Source organism: Sus scrofa, chromosome 14, assembly GCF_054392235.1.
Source record: "Sus scrofa isolate SSC_HxYL_T2T_F1_AM1 chromosome 14, Sscrofa_HxYL_maternal_Yorkshire_Landrace_v2.0, whole genome shotgun sequence".
Taxonomy (NCBI): domain Eukaryota; kingdom Metazoa; phylum Chordata; class Mammalia; order Artiodactyla; family Suidae; genus Sus; species Sus scrofa.
The window spans coordinates 80,928,286-80,952,449 of NC_139396.1; the positions used below are offsets into that span (position 1 = coordinate 80,928,286).

At 44.7% G+C, this 24,164-nt stretch overlaps 1 protein-coding gene across 8 annotated transcripts in view; it reads right to left on the reverse strand.

Moving 5' to 3' along the window:
- The window catches only part of DISC1 (DISC1 scaffold protein), a 355,218-nt gene that overhangs the window by 274,555 nt on the left and 56,499 nt on the right, over positions 1-24,164 (reverse strand). For all 8 annotated transcript variants that reach the window (XR_014827880.1, XR_014827884.1, XR_014827881.1 and 5 more), the window contains exon 3: positions 21,306-21,375. Coding sequence is in view for 2 of the 8 variants with exons in the window: in XM_084996868.1 (XP_084852994.1) it covers positions 21,306-21,375 (70 nt within the window). In the remaining 6 variants the exon portion in view is untranslated. The remainder of the gene's footprint in view (positions 1-21,305; positions 21,376-24,164) is intronic.

Genomic DNA, 24,164 nt, shown 5'->3' on the forward strand with positions numbered 1-24,164 from the left:
GACGGAAAAAAAAACTTTGTCTACTGTGAAATATTAAAAAGTCCCTCTGCTAAAGGCTTTCTGGTTTTGCTCTATTCTCCGAAGGCATTAAACTGGGCACTCCATGGTATTCCAGCCACTGCTTGTTTGTGACTTGTTTGCAAACAAATTTGACCAGAAAAACACAAAGATAGTGAGTTTAAAACACTATCTAGACTCATAATAACATCTGAATATTTTATTGGTGACTTTAAGTGCAGTAACCAGTATTCATTCAGCATTATATATGACCCAAATATTCAAGCGCACACCATCTCATTTAGTTCTCAAAACGACACTACTACCCGTTTTACAGAGGGGAAAACTGCAGCTTAGAAGGATTAGGCAATTTGTCCAAGTTTATACAGCTAGTAATGGCAGACCCTGACTTTGCTGTCAGGTTTTTAACTAGGTTGAGCTGAAAGCCACTAATACTTTATGATTCAATTGTTCATAAAATTATCAACAATTAATAATATGGTAACAGAGATCATTATCATCATTTATGTATAAGACGTATTTTAAACATTCATTTGTTCATCCAACAACCATTTCTTAAGTGTCTGCTTTGACCAACCACCATGCTAGCTGATGGGAATAAAAGCTAAAGTCAGAGAGGGCCTCTTTCTCTCCCCGCAGGCAGCTTACATTTCAGCCAAGAGCACAGCCAACAGCTATATTAAGACATAACTTCAGAAAATAAAATATAGAACTACCATATGATCCAGCAATCCCACTCCTGGACATCTATCTAGACAAAACTCTAATTCAAAAAAGATACATGCACCCCTGTGTTCACAGCAGCACTGTTGACAACAGCCAGGACATAACCTAATGTCCATCAACAGATGAATGGATAAAGAAGATGTGGTACATATATACGATGGAATACTACTCATCCATAAAAAGGAATGAAATAATGCCAATTGCAGCAACGTGGATGCAACTAGAGATTCTCATATCAAGTAAAGTAAGTCAGAAAGACAAATACCATATGATACCACTTCTATGTGGAATCTAAAATATGGCACAAATGAACCTATCTACAAAACAGAAACAGATCACGGACATAGAGAACAGACTTGTGGTTGCTGACAGGGCGGGAGAGGGAGTGGGATGGACTGGGAGTCTGGGATTAGCAGATACAAACTATTACACTTAGAACAGATAGATAATGAGGTCCTACTGTATACTACAGGGAACTATATCCAGTCGTTTGGGCTAGAACATGATGGAAGATAATATGAGTAAAAGAATGTCTACTTATGTATGATTTGGTCACCATGCACTACAGCAGAAATTGACATAACATTGTAAATCAACTATACTCTAATTTAAAAAAGCATAATGTATATGAGCCTAGGGAAATGTGCAGAGAACCCAAAAGAAGGGATGCTGAGACCAAGTCTGAATGCTCTAGTGGAATCCAGGATGGAGGATGGAGTCGTGGGTATGAAACAGTATGGGAACAGGCCCCCAGCTCCAGGGACCACTGAACGCCGGGGGAGGGAGTTACCTGGGGTGGAAAAGGAGTGGCAAGAAATGAAATCAGTAGGCTAGGCAATGGCCAGGGCAAGAAGGCCAAGTTTAGCACCTACCCTGAAAATGTTAGTCATGGACAGGGGCAAAATGGGAAAGTGGTCCTCTAGTGCCCTGGCGAAGGAAGGCTGGATGCAGTGAAAGCCTAACTGGAGGAGGGCAAGGGCGGAAGCAGGGACCCTGGAGAGACCAGTGTGAGAGTCCAGGCAAAGGACAGAAGGAAGGGATATTCAGGAGACGAATTCTAAGAGGTGGCTCAGTGTCCAGGGAAAAGTGAGCCTTGCTTGAGGGGCCATTCACTGCAGGAGGAAACGCAGGAGGAGAAGCTGGGCTGAGACGTAACAGACAGCAAGACTTCGTACAAGGAGCGACAGCAGGAAAAACACGGTCTTTGGATCTTAGGCTGGACATTCTACACGATCAGATTGGGAGGGAAAAGTGATGTCGTGAATTCAAGCCAGGTTTCTAATTATCTCAAGATATTCCACCCTCAGGAAACAATGTACAATGAAAAGAATTCACAGGCAGGGAGTTCGCATTGTGGCACAGTGGAAACGAATCTGACTAGGAACCATGAGGTTGCAGGTTCGATCCCTGGCCTTGTTCAGCGGGTTAAGTTTCCGGTGTTGCCGTGAGCTGTGGTGTAAGTTGCAGACGCAGCTCGGATCCTGCCTTGCTGTGGCTGTGGTGTAGGGCGGCAGCTACAGCTCCGATTCAACCCCTGGCCTGGGAACCTCCATATGCCACAGGTGCAGCCCTAAAAAGACCAAAAAAAAAAAAGAATTCACAGGCGAGGATGAACAGCCAAAAGAAGTTAGGAGGTGACGGAACTCTGCAGAATGTGTTCATAGAACACAGCACGGAAAGGTGTTCGGTTTGGGGGTCTGGAGACTAGATGGCCAAGTCATTTTTCTCTCCACTGCTTTATTTTATGACCCCACTCAGTCCCCGCCCCAAATACGTGCCTTGCCACCTTGACCCACCCCGTCTGCCTCTCCTCCTTGATGAGCCAGCCCAAAAGGCCAATGTGGGACCCACGCTAATGGCTCAGTGAGGCAAAGCCAGCAGGGGAGCTGGTTCCAAACCGTGTCAAGGCTCCCAGCGGTGGCTGCCCAGCAACCCCCAGCATCACAGAGGTGAGCAAGCCCTCCTCTAACTTCTCACCCACAACCCATGAGATGCTCTTTCCCTCTGCAGAGTGATGGTCTCCATCCAATGGAAGACCTCGGTAAACCTTCACAGTGGGTTAAGAAGCTGACACAGTGTCCGCGAGAATGTGGGTTCCATCCCTGGCCTCGTTCAGTGGGTTAAGGATCAGCTTCGGCGTAGGCACAGGTGCTCTGTGGTTGTGGGGTAGGCCAGTAGCTGCAGCTCTGATTCAACCCCTAGCCTGGGAACTTCCATATGCCGCAGGTGTGCCCCTAAAAAGATTTAAAAAAAAAAATCCATCCAATGACACATTACCCAAGTCAAGCCCCACAAAGGAGCAGGGGTTACCGTATCATTGCCTCTATGCATTGCAAACAGACGCTGTGTTTGTAAACAACCATGGTAAGTGGATTAAATCTTGGTCTGAGAACTGTACCTCTACCCTCTCTGCCCATGAAGGTACAGGTAACAAAACATCAGAGAACCACAGAAAAATGCCCAGAACAGAGAACCAACCTCTCATCAATCTCTCCTTCTCCGCTCTTGTCTTTAACCCTCTATTTACATCTCATTTTCCTCCTTTTCCATTTTTTTCCATCCACCCTCAAAACCGGCAAAACCAATTCTTTCAAAGCCCCAGCAGACTTTCCACTTCATTTTCTCAATGTCATCCAATGTCACGCAACAGAAAATGAGGCTGAGAATGGGAGACGCAAGGTCACCAGATTTCGACTGCAGAGAAGAAAAGGCGTTTGCCATAGAAAGCTGTGAAGAGTAGTCAGGCTCCAAATGCCTCGTTATAATTTGCATGTTTTAATACATATTGCTTTACCTCGTTTCTGCATTTTTTTTTTTTTCAGCTTGAAAGAAATCAGGCTCTGTGCAAAATAAGCTGCTTATTGCCAAAGAGAAACTAAGAAGCCAAATCATTTGATCTTATTGCCTGACTGCTATGGATGCTAGCTGTTGGCAGAGAGATTCCTCAGAAGCAAAGACACTTTACACTGTGTTTCCTAACTTGTGGTGCCCAGGGGTGGGGGATGAGGGTGGGGGTGGGCAAAGAAAGAAAAGAGAACAAGGAATCCATCAATACCTGTGCACCAGGCACCTGGCAGGGACCCCACATACACCATTATCACAGCTCACTTTTCACCCACCAGGCAGCACAGGGATTATTATTCCTATTTATCCAGGAGCAACCTGGTACCCAGAGACAGATAACCAGACACGGCCACACTGACCCTGGGTCTCCACAGCCAGGCCAGGGACTCTCCCCTCTGCCCGCTGAGCTGGTTAGGAAACACTTCACAGCTCGTTGTAAGTAAATTACAGCTCAACTAAAAAGATGTAGCATGAAAACTAAATATGTAAATAAACACTTGTTCAACTTTTCACAGCTCCCAGAGGTGTTTTTAACTACGGACCCTTCCAGGTTGAATAAGAGTAAATTATGTCTAATTGTCACTTCACGTAGAAACAGAAGAGCTGATTCTGCCAATTGAATTCATCAACCCATCCAGGCAGAGACAGGACGTGGGCCAATCAGCCCCACATTATAAATATATATAATAACCCCCTGATGGGCTGAACTCTTTCTGAGTCAAACACACAAAGCCCCCCCAAGACACTGCCGCAGTCAGAGACAAACCCAAGGTTAGGTTGCTTCCTCAGGAGGGGGAGGACAAAAGTCTCCAGAAAATCTCTAACAAGAGGCGATTCCAGTCCAATCTGTGCGAGCAGGTCTGGAGAGGGAAGGGCGGTGTGTGAGCCACAGCAGCTCCGCATCCTGGGCAGAGCGCTGGGAAATGACCAAGTGAGTGAACTCAGTGAATGTTTTCATGGTCATCGTCTTGTATGCTGTTAACACCCCTCATCTGGAAATTCATATGTTGCTCTCGATCATTCCTTGTTTTTAAAATGGTTTATTTCACAATCTAAATCTGGTGGGATACTAACACGACGGTTTTATTTATTTACTTTTTTTTTTTTGCTTTTACGGCCGCACCTGCGGCATGTGGAAGTTCCCAGCCTAGATATCAAATCAGAGCTACAGATGCAGGCCTATGCCACAGCCATAGCAACGCCAGGTCTGAGCCACTTCTATGACCTACACCACAGCTCATGGTAACACTGGATCCCTGGATCGAAGCCAGGGATTGAACCCGCATCCTCATGGAGACTATGTTGTGTTCTTAACCTGCTGAGCCACAGTGGGAACTCCTCAATCATTCTTTTTTTTTTTTTTTTTTTTCTTGTCTCTCTTTTTTTTTGCCATTTCTTGGGCCACTCCTGGGTCATATGGAGGCTCCCAGGCCAGGGGTCGAATCAGAGCTGTAGCCACCAGCCTACACCACAGCCACAGCAACGCCAGATCCGAGCCACATCTGCAACCTACACCACAGCTCATGGCAACGCTGGATCCTTAACCCACTGAGCGAGGCCAGGGATCGAACCCGCAACTCCATGGTTCCTAGTCAGATTAGTTAACCACTGCACCACGACAGGAACTCCTTATTCTTAATTACTCCATGTGTGCAGGTTTCAGTCGGCAGGAAGTGGCCCGGCTACTATTTTTAACCACTCATCGACCCCCATCTTCCCATAACAGACACAGACAGGTAAACATGCTTGGCTCTTGGCAGTACCTCACCACTTTAGCTGCAGTGATTGGTCCAAAAAGTTGGCACCTAGCCCAAACTCTCCCTGACAGCCAAAGAGGGAGGTTCCTTCCCTTCTCTAAAGGTAGTGCTGTTAGCATGAAAGTCTTGAACTGCCACGTGGAATGAAGTGGTGTGATCACTTCAAAATACTCCTCCAAGGAAAAGCAGTCCACCTCCTCTCGCCTTGAAGATGAGCTAACTCTGGTGACTCGCTTCAAATAGTATGTGGCAGAACTGACAGCAAAAAAATTTCTAAATGAGGTCCTAAAAGATGATAGAAGCTCTAGGTCCATCCATACTGCTGCAAATAGCATGAGTTCATTCTTTTTTATGGCTGAGTAATACTCCATTATATGTATGTAACACATTTTCTTTATCTATTCATCTGCTTCCATGTCTTTGGTATTGCAAATAGTGCTGCTATGAATACTGAGGTGCATATATCTTTTCAAATTACAGTTTGCATCTTTTCCAGATATCTGCCCAGGAGTGGGATTGCTGGATCATATGGTATTTCTATTTTTTAGGTTTTTAAGGAACCTTCATACAGCTCCATAGTGGCTGCACCAACTTACATTCCCACCAACAGTGTAGGAGGGTTCCGTTTTCCCCATACCCTCTCCAGCATCTATTTGTGGACTTTTTGATGATGGCCACTCTGACGGGTGTAAGGTGATACCTCATTGTAAACGAACTTTATAAAACAGAAACCGACTCACAGACATAGAAAACACTCTTATGGTTACCAAATGGGAAAAGGGGAGAGAGATAAATTAGGAGACTGATATTAACAGATACATACTACTGTATGTAAAACAGATAACAAAGACCTACTGTAGAGCACAGGGAACGCTACTCAGTATCTTGTAATAAACTGTAATGAAAAAGAATATATATATATATATGTAAAACTATATATGTAGTTATATACAGTATATATTATATATAGTTACATATATATTATATATTTAGTTATTTAATTATACTTGATTATAGTTATATATCATTATATATAACATATAGTTATATCATTATATATATATATTTAGTATAACTGAATCACTTTGTTGTACACCTGTAACGAATGCAACATTGTAAATCAACTGTCCTCCAATAAAATAAAATGTTTTCAAAGATGACAGAGCTTCCTTCAACTTTCCCACCTCCCCTCTCCTCTACCCCCCGCTCTGTGTGCCTGGCAGCTCCTGCTGAGCCAGCACCAACTGCCCGACATAAAAACAAGCCTGCAGATGATCACGGGCCCTAGTTAATGCCAACCAGAGCAAAGAGGGGCTATCCCTTCTGAGGTTTCCACAAATGACAGATCTTTGAGCGCAATAACCATGGTCATTTTAACATTGCCGTAATAAAAGCTCCACTAAGCTGGAGGGGCAGTGGTTGTTCCTCAGCAATAGATGAGAGGAACAGATTGTGGTGCCAAGGTGGGTGCTGCCATAATGAAGCCCCAAACACATGACGACAGAATTGGGGCCAGGGAGCCACGTGGAAATTGGAAGGGCCTTGGAAACAGTTCAGGAAAGTGTGACTGATCTTGAGGAAGCTATTGGCAGAGGACATAAAGGAAAGAAAGGAAAAGGTTATTGGTAGTTGGAAGAAAGGACCCTGTTTAGCAGCCAGAATTTTAGAAACACTGCCACCTGAGGTGATGTGGAAAATAGAAAACGTACCTATGAGCTGGGTGGTCTGGCCAGTATTTCTAGGCAGGGTACCAAAGGGACCACCTGGCTGCCTCTTCCTCCCCAGGGTATAATATAAGAAGAGAAACAAGCCAAAGAAATAACTGCTACTATAAAGGAGCCAGGACTTGCTGGGCTCGAAATTCGAGTTCTTATTCCCAGCCTCTCCAGATGACAAACGATGCTAGGATATAGACGTAGCTTCTAGGCAAAATCAAGTCCAGCATGCTATCAGGAAAATATGGTCAAAAGGTGAAGCCAAGGATATTCACTGTAAAACCCTTTTTCAGATCCCAGGAAGATTTAAGGTAGAGCATCACAGACCCTTCCAAATAGTTGAACAGCCCATTAAGACTCAGGATCAGCACCCCTGCCCCTCCAAGCCTTACAGGAAGCCTGAAAAAAGAGGCTTATCTTTTTTTTTTTCAGTTTATGGGAATTTTAATTTAATCTCTTGCTTTTCTATTTTTATTAACTTTTTTTCCCTTCTTTCAACTGCACCTGCAGCATCCGAAAGTTCCCAGGCTAGGGGTCAAATTGGAGCTTCAGCTGGGGCCTACACAGCTACAGCAACACCAGATCTGAGCCACATTTTCAACCTACACCAGAGCTCATGGTAACACCATATCATTAACTCATTGAGTGAGGCCAGGGATGGAACTCGCATTCTCACAGACACTATGTGGGGTTCTTAACCCACTGAGACACAACAGGAACTCCAAAAGAGGCTTATCTTGAAGAGATTTTTAGGCACAGATTTTGTCTGATGGAGCAGATTGTAAATTGATACGTATAACCCCCCCACACACAAAAAAAAGACAAAAAAATTTGGAGTTCCCATCATGGCTCAGTGGTTAACGAATCCGACTAGGAGCCATGAGGTTTCAGGTTCGATCCCTGGCCTCGCTCAGTGGATTAAGAGGATCCAGCATTGCCGTGAGCTATGATGTAGGTCAAAGACTTGGCTCGGATCTGGCGCTGCTGTGGCTGTGGTGTAGGCCGGCTAAAGCTCCAATTAGACCCCTAGACTGGAAATCTCCATATGCCACAAGTGCAGCCCTAGAAAGACAAAAAAAAAAAAAAAAAAAAAAAAAAAAAGACATATAAAACCCCAAATGCTTTTTTCTTGTTTTGGGGGTGGGCGTTTTCTTGACTACACTCACGGCATGTGGAAGTTCCCAGGGCAGGAATCAAATCCACACCACAGCAGTGGCAACGCCGGATCCTTAACCTGCTGAGTCACTACAGAACTCCACTTTATTTAACCCAAAACACTTTTTAAAAAATTATACCAAGATAGGAAAGAACAAAGCACAAAATGAAAAAAAGGCATTTGGACCCCTAAACTTGTCTGAGTGAAAAGCAAACTTAGGCCACTTCTTACGAGAAAGGAAAGATGACTGGGAGTATAGAAAGAGGAGCCGGGAGGCTGGAGCCACACAAAACCACTTCCAGGCAGTCGAACTAAACCCTCATCAAGGATCGGACAAGAGATAGGTTTCAGAATCACTATGGACCAGTGGCTGCTGTGTGCCTCCCACTTCTCCCTCTGTGAACATGGATCTCTAGCAGTCATCCTATACCTGTCCCACCACCGTACACTGGGATCACAGGGATTGACAGCACAGATGGTCAGATCAGAGAAACTGTACTCAAGAAGCTGTGCTCTGAGACAAATGTAAGAACTCCTACCATTGTAACACACACAGCCTTCAAAGAAACCTCGGAGGAGCTCCCATCGTGGCTCAGTGGTTAAGGAACCCGACCAGTATCCATAAGGACTCCGGTTCAATCCCTGGCCTCACTCAGTGGGTTAAGGATCCGGTGTTGCTATGAGCTGTGGTGTAGACTGCAGAGATGGCTCGGATCTGGCGTTGCTGTGGTTGTGGCGTAGGCCATTGGCTACAGCTCCAATTTGACCCCTAGCCTGGGAACCTCCATATGCCACAGGTGGGGCCCTAAAAAGACAAAAGACAAAAAAAAAAAAAAAAAAAAGGAAAGAAAGAAACCTCGGAGAACCTGAAAGCCAGTCATCCATCAATGAGATGATGTGACTAAGTCCCAGAAAGGTTAGGTAGTTTGCCACAGGTTTTCTGCAAGCCATAGGAACAGAATGGGAGAGGAATGGACTGGGGGGTTGGGACTGGCATATGCACACTATTGTATATGGAATGAATGGCCAACAGAGACCTGCTGTACATCACAGGGAATTCCATCCAACACTCTGTGATAATCTACATGGGAAGAGAATCTGAAAGAGAATCAATGTGCGTATACATGTATAACCGAATCACTTGGTTGTACAGCAGAAATGATCACAACACAGTAAATCACCTATACTTCAATAAGACTTTTCAAAATGAAAAAAAAAAAAAAGAAGCCATGCTCAAGGAACCACATCTGAGCAGCCCCATCTCCCCCTGAGTCCGACGTGGCACCGGGGACACCAAGCCTGAAGCCTTAATGTATGAGACTCTGGAGAGGTCTTGGGAAGGAATGGGTATATTTTGCAGGTGGAAAGAATGTCAAAGCATCTGGGAATAGAGGGTGGTCTGCGATGATTTTAAAAGATGCCTAATCCGAACAGGGCAACCACAAGCCAAAACCAAATATTGCATTTGCAAAAAATGAAAAAAAAAAAAAATACACTCAAGCAGATAATAACAGGAGACCATCCAACCAAAAAAAAAAAAAAAAAAAAAAACGAAGACTGGAGAACCATAGAATCAACTGGAACACGAGGTTCAAATGGCAATAAATAATCATCTATCAATTATCACCTTAAATGTCAATGGACTGAATGCCCCAATCAAAAGACACAGAATGGCTGAGTGGATAAAAAGGCAAAAACCTTCAATATGCTGCCTACAAGAAACTCACCTTAGGACAAAAGATACATATAGATTGAAAGTGAAAGGCTGGGGAAAAGTATTTCATGCCAATAGACATGACAGAAAAGCAGGAGTCGCAACGCTCATATCAGACAAAATAGACTTTAAAACAAAAGACATAAAGAAAGACAAAGAAGGACACTATTTAATGATTAAGGGATCCATCCAAGGAGAGGATGTTACTATCATCAACATATATGCCCCAAACATAGGAGCACCCAGATACATACAACAAATATTAACAGACATAAAGGGAGATATTGATGAGAATACAATCATAGTAGGAGACCTAAATACCCCCCTCACATCAATGGACAGATCCTCTAGACAGAAAACCAATAAAGCAACAGAGATCCTAAAGGAAACAATAGAAAAGTTAGACTTAATTGATATCTTCAGGACACTACATCCAAAAAAAGCAGAATACACATTCTTCTCAAATGCTCATGGAACATTCTCAAGAATCGACCACATATTGGGACATAAAGCGAATCTCAATAAATTTAGGAGCATAGAAATTATCTCAAGTATCTTCTCTGACCACAATGCCATGAAATTAGAAATCAACCACGGGAAAAGCAAAGAGAAAAAACCTACTACATGGAGACTAAACAACATGCTACTAAAAAACCAATGGGTCAATGAGGAAATCAAGAAGGAAATTAAAAACTACCTTGAAACAAATGATAATGAAGACACAACCTCTCCAAATCTATGGGATGCTGCGAAAACAGTGCTCAGAGGGAAATTTATAGCAATACAGGCCTTTCTCAAAAAAGAAGAAAGATCCCAAATTGACAACTTAACCCTCCACCTAAATGAATTAGAAAAAGAAGAACAAAAAAGTCCTAAAGTCAGCAGAAGGAAGGAAATTATAAAGATCAAAGAAGAAATCAATAAAATAGAGACTCAAAAAACAATAGAGAAAATTAATAAAACCAAGAGCTGGTTCTTTGAAAAGGTGAACAAAATTGATAAACCCCTGGCCAGACTCACTAAAAAGAGGAGAGAAAGAACCCAAATCACCAAAATTAGAAATGAAAAAGGAGAAATCACAACGGATACAGCAGAAATACAAAAAACCATAAGAGAATACTATGAACAACTATATGGCAATAAGTTTGACAATCTGGAAGAAATGGACAATTTTCTAGAATCTTACAGCCTGCCAAAACTGAATCAAGCAGAAACAGACCAACTGAACAGACCAATCACTAGAAATGAAATTGAAGAGGTCATAAAATCACTCCCTACAAATAAAAGTCCAGGACCAGATGGCTTCACAGGTGAATTCTATCAAACATATAAAGAGGAATTGGTGCCCATCCTCCTTAAACTCTTTCAAAAGGTTGAAGAAGAAGGAATACTCCCAAAGACATTCTATGAGGCCACCATCACCCTCATTCCAAAACCAGGCAGAGATACCACCAAAAAAGAAAACTATCGCCCAATATCATTGATGAATATAGATGCAAAAATTCTCAACAAAATCTTAGCCAACCGAATCCAACAACATATCAAAAAAATTATACACCATGACCAGGTTGGGTTCATCCCAGGTTCACAAGGATGGTTCAACATACGCAAATCAATCAGCATCATACACCACATTAACAAAACAAAAGTCAAAAATCATATGATCATCTCAATAGACGCAGAAAAAGCATTTGACAAAGTTCAACATCCATTCATGATCAAGACCCTCGCCAAAGTGGGTACAGAGGGAACATTCCTGAATATAATCAAAGCCATTTATGATAAACCCACAGCAAATATAATCCTCAATGGGGAAAAACTGAAAGCCTTCTCACTCAAATCTGGAACAAGACAGGGATGCCCACTCTCACCACTGCTCTTCAACATAGTTTTGGAAGTCTTAGCCACAGCAATTAGACAAACAAAAGAAATCAAAGGCATCCATATAGGAAGAGAAGAGATCAAACTGTCACTGTATGCAGATGACATGATTCTATACCTAGAAAACCCTAAGGACTCCACCCAAAAACTACTTGAACTGATTAATAAATTCAGCAAAGTGGCAGGATATAAGATTAACATTCAGAAGTCAGTTGCATTTCTGTATACCAGCAATGAAACATTAGAAAAGGAATACAAAAATACGATACCTTTTAAAATTGTACCTCACAAAATCAAATACCTCGGAATACACCTGACCAAAGAAGTAAAGGACCTATATGCCGAGAACTATAAAACCTTAATCAAAGAAATCAAAGAAGATGTAAAGAAATGGAAAGATATTCCATGTTCCTGGATTGGAAAAATCAATATTGTGAAAATGGCCATACTACCCAAAGCAATCTACAGATTCAATGCAATCCCTATCAAATTACCCATGACATTTTTCACAGAACTAGAACAAACAATCCAAACATTTATATGGAACAACAAAAGACCCAGAATCGCCAAAGCAATCCTGAGAAACAAAAACCAAGCAGGAGGCATAACTCTCCCAGACTTCAAGAAATACTACAAAGCCACAGTCATCAAAACAGTGTGGTACTGGTATCAAAACAGACAGACAGACCAATGGAACAGAATAGAGAATCTGGAAATAAACCCTGACACCTATGGTCAATTAATCTTTTACAAGGGAGGCAAGAACATCAAATGGGAAAAAGAAAGTCTATTCAGCAAGCATTGCTGGGAAACCTGGACAGCTGCATGCAAAGCAAAAAAACTATAACACACCCTCACACCATGCACAAAAATAAACTCCAAATGGCTGAAAGACTTAAATATATGGCAGGACACCATCAAACTCCTAGAAGAAAACATAGGCAAAACACTCTCTGACATCAACATCATGAATATTTTCTCAGGTCAGTCTCCCAAAGCAATAGAAACTAGAGCAAAAATAAACCCATGGGACCTCATCAAACTGAAAAGCTTTTGCACAGCAAAGGAAACCCAAAAGAAAACAAAAAGACAGCTAACAGAATGGGAGAAAATAGTTTCAAATGATGCAACGGACAAGGGCTTAATCTCTAGAATATATAAGCAACTTATACAACTCAACAGCAAAAAAACCAATCAATCAATGGAAAAATGGGCAAAAGACCTGAATAGACATTTCTCCAAAGAAGATACACAGATGGCCAGCAAACACATGAAAAAATGCTCAACATCGCTGATTATAAGAGAAATGCAAATCAAAACTACCATGAGATACCACCTCACACCAGTCAGAATGGCCATCATTAATAAATCCACAAATAACAAGTGCTGGAGGGGCTGTGGAGAAAAGGGAACCCTCCTGCACTGCTGGTGGGAATGTAAACTGGTACAGCCACTATGGAGAACAGTTTGGAGATACCTTAGAAATCTATACATAGAACTTCCATATGACCCTGCAATCCCACTCTTGGGCATCTATCCGGACAAAGCTCTACTTAAAAGAGACACATGCACCCGCATGTTCATTGCAGCACTATTCACAATAGCCAGGACATGGAAACAATCCAAATGTCCATCGACAGAGGATTGGATTCGGAAGATGTGGTATATATACACAATGGAATACTACTCAGCCATAAAAAAGGATGACATCATGCCATTTGCAGCAACATGGATGGAACTAGAGAATCTCATACTGAGTGAAATGAGCCAGAAAGACAAAGACAAATACCATATGATATCACTTATAACTGGAATCTAATATCCAGCACAAATGAACATCTCCTCAGAAAAGAAATCATGGACTTGGAGAAGAGACTTGTGGTTGCCTGATGGGAGGGGGAGGGAGTGGGAGGGATCGGGAGCTTGGGCTTATCAGACACAACTTAGAATAGATTTACAAGGAGATCCCGCTGAATAGCATTGAGAACTATGTCTAGATACTCATGGTGCAACAGAAGAAATGGTGGGGGAAAAACTGTAATTGTAATGTTTACATGTAAGGATAACCTGACCCCCTTGCTGTACAGTGGGAAAAATAAAATAAATAAAAAATAAATAAATAAATAAAAGATGCCTAATCCGGACCCTCTTGTTCGTGTTAATAGATGTTTTATTATTTTTATAAATTTATAGTTATGAAAAATAAAAAATTAAAAAAATTTTAAAAATAAAAGATGCCTAAAAATTCTCTAGGACCTCCTCCCATCAACAGATGGAGGTGGATGACCCTGTGCTTGTGTATGAGCCTTCCCTTGGGTGAGCTTACCATCCTGGGATCCCAGGCAGCCTCTCAGCTGTTCCAGGAGGGAGGCAGGGACACAGAAATGCTATGGGAGCAGCTGCAAAAATGTCTCCTAAGCACAGGAGAGATCTCCCGCCCACCCTTCAGCCCCATCAACCAGACTCTGCAGCTTGAGAAGCTTGTGTCACCTGCAGATGCTCACAGGCAGGTGCAGAGAAAGAGAGGAAGGTGCTGTGTCTCCTGTGAGCACAACCACATACAAACACCCATTTTAAAAGTGCTGTGGGGGAGTTCCCATTGTGGCTCAGAGGTAACAAACCCTACTAGTATCCAAGAGAATGAGGATTCGATCCCTCACCCCGATTAGTGGGTTAAGGATCCTGTGTTGCCATGAGCTGCGCTGTAGATTGCAAACGAGGCTCGGATCCAGAGTTGCAGTGGCTGTGGTGTAGGCTGGCAGCTGCAGCTTTGATTGGACCCCTAGCCTGGGAACTTCCATTGGTCACAGGCGGGGCCCTTTTAAAAAAAAAAAAAAAAAAGACCTCCCACACCTAAACACCAAAACAGAGGAGCCAGATGTGCACTGCCAGCTGGAAAAAAAAAAATGTACAGAGTAAGAGCTGTGAGTTAAGTTTAATTTAGGGCAAAATGAGAACTATAGCCCCGGAGGGAGCATTCAGAGAGCTCTGAGAAACTGCTCCAAAGAAGCAGGGGGGAAGGGCAATATATTTGTGATTTTAGTGAAGGGGGAGGGACATGCAACCAAGCACATGTTTTACAGAAGGTGGCTGCTACTCTAGTGACCGTCACTGCGAGGCACGGGGAGCAGACATCATCATGAAGGACTTTAGTGCTTTTCTAGATACGAGGAGAGGCAAGAATTGGGCTCATAAAATCTTCTGAAAATATCTGCCTGAAGACCTGTTCTTTCTGTTTTCCCAGAGCAGAGAGGGCCACCCTCCTGATCTCCACCCGGAGCTCCTTTCAGGGAGTGACGAGGGTCAGCAGCTGCCCCGGCTCATGATTTAATCCTTGCAGAGGTAGAGGGCCAGTGCCAGTCTCCAGGTGGCAGCACCTGGCTGAACACAGAGGGGAAAACCATCACGCTGAAACCATGTTTTAATCTGCTACAAAGGAAAGGGCTGCATATCACAGGTAGATAACCATCTGGGTCTGTGCACCAAGTTGCAATCTCCAGTAGGTGTTTCATGACCAACTACACAGACACCTGCAAGCACAAAGGGTGATGCTAAAAGCTAACATCAGCTGAGACCTCGGCCCTCAACTCACAGAATCAGAAATTCTCCTCTAAATAGGAAAAGAAGCTAAGACACTGTAACCCAGGGAAGTAAACGGCATTTTGTATATGGTCTCTTTCTGCAACAATCTGTTGTTAAGTATTGCTTATCTCCCAATTATTGTTTACCTAAAGGGGAGAGAGACACACAAGCTTCCACTCTTCAGGAGAATAATGCTCAAGATGAACATAGAGGAGGTCTCATCGTGGCTCAGCAGTAACAAACCTGACTAGTATCCATGAGGACGTGGGTTCCACCTCTGGCCCCACTCAGTGGGTTAAGGATCCTGGCTGCTGTGAGCTGCGGTGTAGGTTGCAGATGAGGCTCAGATTGGGCATTGCTGTGGCTGTGGTGTAGGCAGGCAGCTGCAGTTCTGATTCAACCCCTAGCCTGGGAACTTCCATATGCTGCAGTGATGGTCGTAAAAAGCAAAAAAAAAAAGCAAAAAAAAAAGATGAACACTGAAAGAACACAGCACCCATTTCCTAATAGCCTAATTGTTCTAAATAAAATCACAGACCATTTTCCTGATGCATCTCAGCATGGCGCCCTCATCCGGTCCCTCCCCAGCTGTCATGTGAATAAGAACTTCTGGAATACCGAAACTGGCTCCTACATCGGGATGCAAAATGCACTAGACCCAGCGAAGCCAGAGGCAACGTAGGAGGATAGCAGCTGGAGCGCAGGCTGGGCTTCTCTGGGCAGCTCCCATGGCCACACCCAAGAAAGGAGTGGTGACAGTCCCTCTGGAGAACTGCCTGAGACTCAGCCAGAGGTGACCCGGTCAGTTAGTGCACTGGCTTCCTTCACGGGTGCTGAGGGTCAGACCTACCTGAGATTCGAGCTGCTGTTTTTGTGTGTTTTCAGTGGGAGCCTCACACCCAAGGCCAAGGGGAGATTTACCACAAGGGTCCCTCAGAGGATGCAGGGCGAGCCCTGTGGGTGACGAGCCAGCCCCTGGGGGTGGGGAGAGGAGGGAAGGGGTGGGCAGGGGCTGGGGACAGAAGCTGCACCCCTGTTCTGTCGGGGTTCAGTGTGGCTCTTTGTCACACATTTAAATGCCGGTCTGGATGTGCCTCTCTCAGCAGATGCCAAACGCAGCACAAACAACGCAGGCCAATGAGAGTCACCTTTCTGCTCCCTGGACCCCTCAGCAGTGTCCACCTCCCACCCTCTGCTGTCCTGCATATGTAAAAGTGACCAATTCTTTTCAATCTGGTTTTCTGCTTCCTATGCTCGAATGAAATGTGGTGAAAAGCCATCTGTGGGTTTGTGCTGGGCTCAGTCACATCTGTCGTTCTGGAACAGGAAAGCATTAGACTCCAGGAAGCCACTGGAGGACGCAGTGAGTGGGGTCCCCATGAAAGAACAGGTGTCACCTTGCATAATTTACACTCTATCACCAAAGAGCCATTGTGGATAGAGAAATCTCTCTCTCTCTCTCTCTCTCTCTCTCTCTCTCTCTCTCTCTCTCTCTCTCTCGGCTGCACTTGTGGCATACAGAAGTTTCTAGGCCAGGGATCAGATCAGAGCCACAGTTGCAACCTACACTGCAGCTGCAGCAACACTGATCCTTAACCCATGTGCTGAGCCAGGGATCAAAACTGCGGCTCAGTGCTCCAGAGATGCCACTGATCCCACTGCACCACAGTTGGAACTTTTTTTTTTTTTTTTTTTTTGGCTTTTTGCCTTTTCTTGAGCTGCTCCCACAGCATATGGAGGTTCCCAGGCTAGGGGTTGAATCAGAGCTGTAGCCGCCAGCCTACACCACAGCCACAGCAACTCGGGGATCCAAGCCACGTCTGCGACCCACACCACAGCTCACGGCAATGCCAGATCCTTAACCCACTGAGCGAGGCCAGGGATCAAACCCAAAACCTCACAGTTCCTAGTCAGATTCATTAACCACTGAGCCAAGATGGCAACTCCCACAGTTGGAACTTTGAGAAATCTTGCTAAAGAAAGAATTCAGAAAAAAAAGAAGATGATGGCGATTGAGACAAGAACTGGCCACTTTTTAGGGTGATTTCATGCATGGCCTCTGCTGTGATCATTTTTCTTTCAATGCCTCGCCTTATTTATTTATTTATTTATTTATTAATGCCACACTGTATAGAAGTTCCTGGGCCAGGGATTGAACCCAAGCCACAGCAGTGACAACACCAGGTCCTTAACCTACTGAGCCACCAGGGAACTCCTCAATGCCTCACATTTTTGTTGTGCTAGAATTCTGACATAATGCATATCGGTTGAGACAAAGGGAGAAGAACTATTTCAGTAATGGCCACATTTCACTCCAAGAAAGAAAGTCTAAGCAAGCAGGTAAAGCCAACTGTGCTCCACGTTGCACTGATGTAGGTCACTGAGGGCCAGATGTCACCTCCTCAAGACCTCGCCTCGTGCACTTGGCAAGTGGATATGGTCACTGGTGGACGCAGGCAGGCAGGGGATGTCAGAGGCACAAACTGACCAGAAACAAAGAGCACAGGAACCACATGGGAAGTCATTGTCCAAGGCCCCGTTTCCTCCCTCCCCAGCACACGGCAGCCCCTGGCTCCTTGTCCCTCATCTCTGGACAGAGGTCTCTCCCTTCATGGGACCCTGAGGACTCATCCTCGCCCCTCCGCCGACCACAGACACAGGATGAGCAGTAATGAGATGAAACCAATGAAGCAATTAGAGTCTTGGAGAAAAACCCTCAGCAAATACCAACTGGCATCATTCTTTCTCTCCTGAGCCCTCCCAGCTTTATGCATGAATACAAGGAAATATTAACTTTCCTTCCCTAGTGAGGAAGAGATGTAGCTTAACTCGAGGCCAGAGAAGGTTTCCCCACGAGGCAGCAGTGTGCATATCAGCTGGCACTTTGATGAGATAAAACGTGTAACTTTCTACTCTGTGCCAGTGGCTCCTGCTCTGGAACCCAAAGTCATTGTTATGAGTGCATCTAGAAAGAGGAAGAGAAAAGTAAAAAACGAAAAAACAAAAACAAAGGGGACAGGTCATCACCCTCTAGATGCTCCTGGCAACGCTCGTGGCCCCCGGCAGATCCCTTCCCTGGAGACACAATCCAGCTGCACACCTGCTCCTAACAGAAAAGAAAGGCGTCCAGACAGAGACTGCAAAAGTTGAGTGTTGAGGAAAACCTCAGCAATCGTAAAATGCTTACTCGTCCCCCTGGATGAACTAGACGAGAAAGGAAATTTCATTCAAATCTTATTTCCACAAATCTCATTACAACAAATTCTCCACCTCGATGAGGTGCAAACTCCCCTAATGACTCAGCAGTCAGTGTAGGAGAAGGTATGGATCACCTACTATGTGCCAGTCCACGCCCTGGGCCCTCAGTGATCTGCTTCAGACAATGGCCAGTTTCAAATCTCGTGGCCAGGCCACTGGACTTTTGGATGGTGGCTGGTAACTTTGCCCTTCTATAGAATGTCCTTCTAGGGCTTTCTACTCATCCTTCAGGGCCCAGCTTAATTGCCACCTGCAGCAGGAGGGACCCAGTTCACGGACTGACACCCATCTGCAGGACTCAGCTGGCCGCTGTCCCAAGGCCTGACTTGCCACAGAGGAAGGTCTGGCACCAGCGTTTTCCCAAATGTCAGCTTGCATCCCAATCATCAGGAAGAGGCTCTGGAGGAACAGAGAATGCTGGGCCTACCCCAAAACATCTCCTTCTGTGGGCAGGACATACAAAAAAGGAGAAAAAGAGACAGAAACACGGAATAAAGCTGCCTTTATTCTTTCAGCTTCCCTGCAAACCGTATCCTATTCAAACCTCATCCCCTTTGGTATTTCAGAGATATTTGAAGAAAAGATTACAGAAGTGAGGCTTCCATGTAACCAAGCCCCGCTGAGAGAACCACATCCAGAAAGTTCCCCAGGTCTTGATCAGAAAAAGAGGGCGTGGTTTTCCACCTGCGGCAGAAGCTTCTCGTGTTACAAAGAGCGCTGTGCTGCTCAAGGCAAAGGAACCAAGACTCACCTCATGGAAGAGAAATAAATGTGTGCAAGACTGGGGGGGGTGCCTTCGAAACTGAGGTTTAATTGTCTTCCACAGACAAAAGCCAGCAGGGCCACCCTGGTCCAGGAAGAGCTCCTTTGCTCTGTGTACAGCCGGGCGGGGTGAACGGGCTGCCTCCCCGAGCCTTGAACTTGCCTCCTCTCTCACACACCTCATCCCCCACCTATCATCAGTCTGAAATCCCCAAGGCCTGTCTGAGAGAGTCTGGAGACTGCCACCTCCATTCCCAAATTCCTCTCCTTCCTTCCATCCCCCTCACTCTCTAAGCCCAACACCCACGGTGTATGTAAGGAGACCACCACACTGCATCAACTCTGGGTGTTTCTTGCAGTAGGATTTGCAACCTCCTTTGGGAAGTCCCTCACTCCATTCCTGTAGCACCCCAATTCCTAATGGTCTGTGACATACCCACTGGGAATGCCAGTGTAGGCGCCAATCATGCAAGCATCAAGGCTAAGCAGCTTCCCACTGTGGCTCAGTGGGTTAAGAATCCGACCAGTATCCATGAGGATGCGGGTTCCATCCCTGGCCTCCCTCAATGGGTTAAGGATCTGATATTGCCGTGAGCTGCAGTATAGGCCGGCAATTGCAGCTCCAAATCAACCCCTAGCCTGGGAACTGCCATGTGCCACAGGTATGGTCCTAAAAAGCGAAAGAAGGAAAAATAAAAATCAAAGGCTAACCAGTTTCCAGAGGACCCTTAAATCCATATTATTTCCAAACTAGTTCTCGGTGTGATTAGCCTGGTTATCACCAGCAGTAACCCTCAGTTCCATGAGTGTCTGGGGGAACCAGGAAGTCCTTTGAAGCCCTCTCTTTTCCCCTGACCCAGCAGAAATAGGTGTGAAATCTTGCAATCAGCACCCATGGCCTTAAGATCTTTCCCAGGCCAATCATTCCTTTCTTTGACCAACTCTTTCTTTGACCAAGTCCACCCTGTGTCCACTCGGCCACCACGACTGCCCTCATCTACTTCTGGCCCAACTTCCATTTGGTGCCTCATTCTGTTTTTTTCTGGCTTCTGCCCAACTCCTCCATCTTCGTGTCATTGCTTCTCCTTTCCAGCTTGGCTATTTCAGGCCATCTACTGGGGACCTTGATACAGTCAAGATGGTTGGCACAGCCCAGCACCATCTCTTGGGTACATTCCGTCTCTGACACCTGATCCCCAAGAGCATGACCTCAGAAAGCTCGTATTCACAGGAAACCCAAGGTCAGATACTGTGTCTACTTTACTTTCCTATTCCCAAGCACACAGTAGGTGTTCAACAAATATTTTTCATGAGTGAATAAAGTTTAGATATATCACCCCTTAGGCAGGTAAATAATGAGTTAACATAACTTGTATTGTGGAAGTACTCAGAGTTTTTCTGCACAGTCAATCAAGTTATAACATAAAGGATTATTGCCCACACAGTGCTTTGAAATCCACAAAATAGTCATGTGTAAAACAGTCAAATGTTACTGAGTGGCAATGATCCAAGAGTCAGATTGTGCAATTCTTGTAGAGTATAGAAAGACAGAGGTAGGTAAGGAGGGAAAAAGAAATTGCACATTATTGGAGTTCCCATCGTGGCTCAGTGGTTAATGAATCCGACTGGGAACCATGAGGTTGCAGGTTCGATCCCTGGCTGCACTCAATGGGTTAAGGATCCAACGTTGCCGTGAGCTGTGGTGTAGGCTCGGATCTGGCATTGCTGTGGCCGTGGCATAGGCTGGCAGCTATAGCTCCAATGAGACCCCTAGCCTGGGAACCTCCAGCCCTAGAAAAGACAAAAAAGACAAAAAAAAAAAAAAGAAAAGAAAAGAAATTGCACATTACAGGGGGAAGAAGAAAGAAATCAATAAACAAAGTAAAACTCACCCTTATCATAATCATCATCCTCAACCGCTTTTTCTTGAAGTTTCCGAAGTTTTAATCTTAAGGATTTTACCTGTGTTGGTTTGAAAGGGGAAAAAATAAAAGCCAAATTACAATTGCATTCATGCCAACTTATTTTGTTAATGCTAAGAACACTGAAAAACTATTTTGCAACTGAACCACTTCATTCTCCTTTTTAAAAAAGAACCACAAATGTACATTTTTCCAATGCCAAATGCATTCGTTTCTCAAAAAAAAAAAAAAGTTATATAAAGAAAAAGTGTAATTTGAGCATAAAATCCAGAAAATGAATTAGAAAGTTATTTTAAACAAAAACATCACACTGTGCCCTTTATCTGTGGGGGGAAATGCATAATTGAAAGGAATACAAATTTCCTGACCTGAGCAAATGGTTTCTGTTCTAAAAGTCACCCTAGGAGTTCCCATTGTGGCTCAGTGGTAACTAACCCAACCAGTATCCGTGAGGATGTGTGTTCCATCCCTGGCCTCGGCAGTGGGTTAAGGATCCAGTGTTACTGTGAGCTGTGGTATAGGTCGAAGAGGAGGCTCGGATCCTGAGTTGCTGTGGCTGTGGCATAGGCCGGCAGCTACAGCTCCAATTAGACCCCTAGCCTGGGAACTTCCACATACCATGGCCCTAAAAAGACGAAAAAAAAAAAAAAAAAAAAAAAGTCACCTTAAAATGATTAAGGTAGGAACTCCCGTCGAGGTTCAGTAGAAATGAATCTGAATAGCATCTATGAGGACGCAAGTTCAATCCTTGGCCTTGTTCAGTGGGTTAAGGATCTGGCATTGCCATGAGCTGCGGTGTAGGCCACAGACGTGGCTCAGATCTGGCCTTGCTGTGGCTGTGGTGTAGGCTGGTGGCTATAGGTCCGATTTGACCCCTAGCCTGGGAACCTCCATAAGTCGTGGGTGTGGCCCTAAAAAAAAGCAAGAAAAAAAAATTATTCAGGTAAACACACCAACTCTGGAAGAGAAACCCAGAGAAGAAAAGCAAGAGCTTCAGCTCAACAGGTTGCCCTGCCGGCCGGGTGAGAACAAGCAAGGGCTGAGGTTCCCACACTTTCCTTACAGAAAAGGGCGCTGTCTTATCTAAACCACAGGTAGACTCCACGATCCCATCCTGAGAATGACCAATATGTTCATTTGTAATTACTCCTCTTCTCAACAGGAAGCCCGGAGATTTCCGAAGGGGATTCTTGGCCTTTTGATGAAAGGAGTGGGGCCTGCTCCCTGAAACACAGCTTTCTCCCATCCTTTGCTGGCTTATACCTAGCTCAGGTGTCACTTCTCTAGTCCGTGTTAAGTGTCCTTTCTCTCTGTGGCCATCATCACCTGTATTTGTACTTAATCCTACGATCCCATCCATTTAACAAATATTTACTGAGTGCCTCAAGTGTCGGGCATTGTTTGAGGAGTTGCAGATACAGTACAAAACTCTTAGCCCTGGAGCTCCCATCATGGCTCAGCAGTTAACGAATCTGACTAGCATCCATAAGGACAATGGGTTTGATCAGTGGGTTAAGGATCCGGCGTTGCCATGAGCTGTGGTGTAGGTCACAGACACAGCTCGGATCCCAAATTGCTGTGGCTGTGGTGTAGGCCAGCGGCTACAGCTCCAATTCAACCCCTAGCTGGGAACTTCCATATGCCTCGGGTGCGGCCCTAAAAAGCAAAACAATAAAAAAACTATTAGCTCTTGAGCTTAATATGCACAACGTGGTACATGGAATGGCTGCCCAGCAGGGACCTGCTACAGAGCACAAGGAACACTACCCAATATTCTGTGATAACCTACATAAGGGAAGAACCTGAAAAAGAATGGATGTGTGTTCATGTATCACTTTGTTGTACAGCAGAAATTATTACAACCTTGTAAATCAACTATACTTCAATAAACCTTTAAAAAAAGATGGGGAAAAAAGGAGTTCCCATTGTGGCTCAGCAGGTTAAGGACCCAACACTGTCCCTGTGAGGATGCAGGTTTGATCCCTGGCCTCACTCAGAGGATTAAGGATCCAACAATGCCACAAGCTGCAGCGTAGGTTTCAGATGTGGCTCGGATCCAGTGTTGCTGTGGCTGTGGTGTAGGCCTCAGCTGCAACTTTGATTCGACTCCTAGCCTGGGAACCTCCACATGCTGAAGGTGTGGCCATAAAAAGAAAAAAAATAAAAAGAGAAGAAAACAGTTAATAAGTAGGTTTTATGAAGCCTTAATAATGGACTTGTGCTATGAAAGAAAACAGAAACCACCTCAGGGGGATCAGGAATGCTGGCCTACTGTGAGGTTGTGATTTTAAGTTAAAGCTCGTTGAGAAGGTGACATCTGGGCAAAGATTTATAAGCACTAAGGGAGTGAACTGCAGGTCTCTCTGGGAGAAACATGTTCCAGCAGAGAAGTCCTGGCTCCGAGCTCCAGGCAGCGTTGATTCTGGCTTTGCAAAGTCAAGCAGGGGGCTGCCAGGCCTGGATTGGTTTGGTTAAAGGAGACATTGCAGAAGATGAGGTCAGAGAGGTAATGAGTGGGATGAAGAAATATGAGGAACTGCTAAAGTTCTGGCTTCACTCTGAGGGCCTTGGGGAGCTGCTGGAAGGCTCTGAGCAAACGAGAACATGATCTGATATATGTGTGAAAAGCGTCTGCCTGACTGCAGTGAGTAAGGGCAGAAGTCAGGTGGCCAGGGAGGAGGCTGTGGAAATGACCCAGGAAGGATGTGGCTGTGGCTTGGATTGCAGGAGCAGGGAGGGAAGGCGAGACGGGATCTGATTCTGCATATACTCAGAGGACAGCTGGTGGGAGAGGGAAAGAAGGGGATTTGTAACAGCTCACATGCGGGC